We start from the raw sequence: 3266 nt of genomic DNA, 5'->3' as shown, positions 1-3266 counted from the left end.
ACGGCGACCTCCTGGACCTGTTGAGCCAGCTCGCGTGTCGGGCAGAGCACAACACACTGGGCAACACAGATTAACACAGCTATAATCTGGGTCACAGATTAAAGACAGCTATAATCTGGGTTTACAGATTTAACATAGCTATAATCCACCATAACATCGGGTATAGCATGTAGGCTTTTTTCCTTACATTTACTTGCAAAATGTGTTTTGATTTGTGCATTCTTTGCACTTTCCAAATTGTATTGTTGGATGGTAAAATTCCAGCTAATTGTTACCTGGTCATATGCACAAAACATGGTTTCCTTTACACCACACAGTGTATAATAAACACAAATCAACACAACATGACTTAACATCTTTAAAGTTAAGTCATTTGAATGACTAATATCCTCACCATCAAGAATGACTAATATATAAAAAAATAAGACTGACAAAAGAGTCCATTTCACACAAAAATAGCTACATCTTAGACCTCTGCATCAATGCTGCAAACAACATTACATTAAAAGATACATCACATCAGCAATTTACACTTTTGGTTGGTAGACAGATGATTCAGAAAGAAGTAACACTACTCACGATTGGCCCATCCCCACGTTCCAGGTAGGGTTGGTGGTTGATGTGAACAATGGCTGGCAACATATACTGAAAAAGAAAAAAAGGCCAAATTACTTAACAGACAGGCTCTAAAGGTCTATTCCTCTTATATCTTAGCAAAATGGTTCAGATCTTTCCTTAGAACATGATGACTGTAAGAATCTTTTGAGAGGAAGAATGAAGTTAACGTACAGCGAGAGTTTTCCCTGAGCCTGTCTGTGCGATGCCCACGATATCGCGACCCTGCAGAGCGACTGGCCATCCTTGGGCCTGGATGGGCGTCGGCTTCTCAAACTGAGCATTCCTGATCTCCTCCATCACATAGTCTGTGCAACAAGAGAAACAAGAACAGAAAACATTTTAACAAAATATGGACAAAATTCATGAAATTTCATCAATGTTACTTAATCATTAATGTAGCTAGTTGTCCACTTTTTTTTTAAAGAAAAGTCTAAAGAGGGTCTTTTTTTATTCTAACACTACCAGAGAAATGAAACTTTACCTGGAAAGGAGGCATAGTGGAACTCAATGACAGGTTTGGGGACGTTGCGACCTTGGACTGTGACCTCTCTTTCAGCGCGGTACTGCTCAACTTGTGCCTGATGGGAAAAATGACAAAACTTCATGTTTCAAGAACAAATGATAATATGACAGACAATCCTACCAGTTAGAGTTCACACACCACTGTATAGTCTTCATTAATATGATAGGGAGCTAATTAACACAGTACACTGAAGCAGTAATTAAGTAGATTTGCATAACAATCACATGCCAAGATAAGTAAACCTTTCTAATTGTCTGCACATAGGGAAGAAGATGATTGTAGGCATACATTCAAAGATAGCAGAAACATTACTTTCAGGGCAGACTTACCATGGGACTGTTGGTAATGTTGGGATGTTCCTGGTAGAAGTTCCTCTCGAAGGGCACCAGTTTGGAAAGGTCCCACTTGGGTTTGCGGAGCCTCTCTCCTGGCTGGGAGTCCTTCCATCCATTTCTGGAACCCCCAAATCCGCCGCCACCGCCGGATCCGTAACCCCCGCGGCCACCACGGTCACCCCCGCGTCCACCGTAACCACTACCACCACCTCCATATCTGGGTATCAAAAGAGACAATAGAAGTACATAAAAATATGGATCAAACTAGAATTACTCTAAGTTAACAGCATTTGTTTCATGTACTGATAAAGGCAGCAGATGGTCATCAAGAATTAAAAGAAGGTTTTGAAACGAATAAGACTTCATGGTTTGAACTAGTGTCAAAAACTCCTTAAGAATGTCTTGAAATGAACACCTGGATGTCTGACGTGTGCAAATCCCAAGGAATTGAAGGATTACCAAAAGAGGATGTTGCATGATTTAAAAAAATGGTAGTCTAACTGAAAGGTGGTATCAGGACAACTCGGCACCTGGGACAACGCGTCCCCAGTCAATCAGGACGACTCGGCACCTAGCCCAGGACAACTCGTCCCTCAGTTTAGGACATGTCGAAAGGTTACCCCCCAAAGCTGTGCACTATCTGAAAATACGTCACTATTCGAAATACACATACTTAACTTGCAATTTGCACACAATTTTCGAGATTTGCACGTAAAAATATTCTGAACTTCCATGTTGAAAATACCTGGCCGTATAAAATACTGAGGAATTAGACACCCTACTCTTGTACAGAACAGCATATGTACGCCTGTCTTTTTCCTTTTTTGTTTTTGCCGGTAACTTTCTCCGGTAGCTTTCACTAGATGTAATCAAAATTCGCCAATTCAAGCTAGCGGTCCTCGTCGCAATCGCTGCCCATTTGCATGTAAATTTTTCAAATTGCACATAAAAATTTTGCCAACTTGCAATTTTGCACGTTTAATACATGACCAAAGATGTATTTCTCCCTATTTTCAGCCTTGACCCATATTCAGATGTAAATAGCACAACACTATGACTATGCAAATTGACAGCCTTATGTTAGAACTAGGGCAAGTCTTCAGACATTCAGAGTGCAATGAACTCTGCATATTTGTGAATTCAAGTTACCAACTATATCTCCATTGTATACAGAACTGTTTCAACCAAACATCATTTCATCTCAATGAAATAAAACCAAGGCAAAAGCAAATGAAATATTTTCAGCAAAGCCCATAAAACATTTGCCAGACAAGTCAAGTCAACCCAATTTCTGGGACAAGACAAAGGACCAAATGTGTTAAATACATATTATAGACAATTTGCCAAGTGTACTACGGCACTCCTACCATAAAACGAGTTAACCGTTTAATACTCAAGTAACTTTAATATCTATTTCAAGTAGTTTTTGAAACCTGGGACAGACAGTGAATTCTTGGAAGGAGATGCGTTCTTTGTCCGAACTCGAACGAGTCGAAGATCAACCCTTTCAGACATTTTCCTAAAAAAGGGCGAATATATTGAAACTACGGGCTATAATGACACAATAGAAGACCTACATTGGTTAATATAAGGTAAATGTGACCAGAAAATGCCAAAATGTCCTTTTTTTGACAGGTTTTAAGAAATGTGGTGACGTCACAGACATACCAGGAAAGGAACCGGCCGCACCTGGATTTCTCCATGGCGTCATACGATCCCTCACAAAGGATTCAAGATTTCCCCCGATTTCTCAACATTTTCCCTCAGAATTCCCACAAAATTCCCACAAA

At 40.0% G+C, this 3266-nt stretch overlaps 1 protein-coding gene across 4 annotated transcripts in view; it reads right to left on the bottom strand.

Moving 5' to 3' along the window:
* The window catches only part of LOC118423854 (probable ATP-dependent RNA helicase DDX17), a 6545-nt gene extending 3351 nt beyond the window's left edge, over positions 1-3194 (bottom strand). For 2 of the 4 annotated variants that reach the window (XM_035832143.1, XM_035832142.1), the window contains exons 1-5: positions 3166-3194; positions 1471-1693; positions 1100-1196; positions 790-923; positions 580-645 (exon numbers count right to left, since the gene is read on the bottom strand). In XM_035832143.1, the coding sequence (XP_035688036.1) occupies positions 580-645; positions 790-923; positions 1100-1196; positions 1471-1693; positions 3166-3179 (534 nt within the window). In that variant the 5' untranslated portion in view covers positions 3180-3194. The other 2 variants (XM_035832144.1, XM_035832145.1) reach the window with 2 other exon arrangements.
* Positions 3195-3266: the final 72 nt, after the last annotated feature.

Source organism: Branchiostoma floridae, chromosome 10 (assembly GCF_000003815.2).
Source record: "Branchiostoma floridae strain S238N-H82 chromosome 10, Bfl_VNyyK, whole genome shotgun sequence".
NCBI lineage: Eukaryota > Metazoa > Chordata > Leptocardii > Amphioxiformes > Branchiostomatidae > Branchiostoma > Branchiostoma floridae.
The sequence above is the reverse complement of the archived record's forward strand: the minus strand, read 5'-3'. Positions and strand labels throughout refer to the sequence as shown.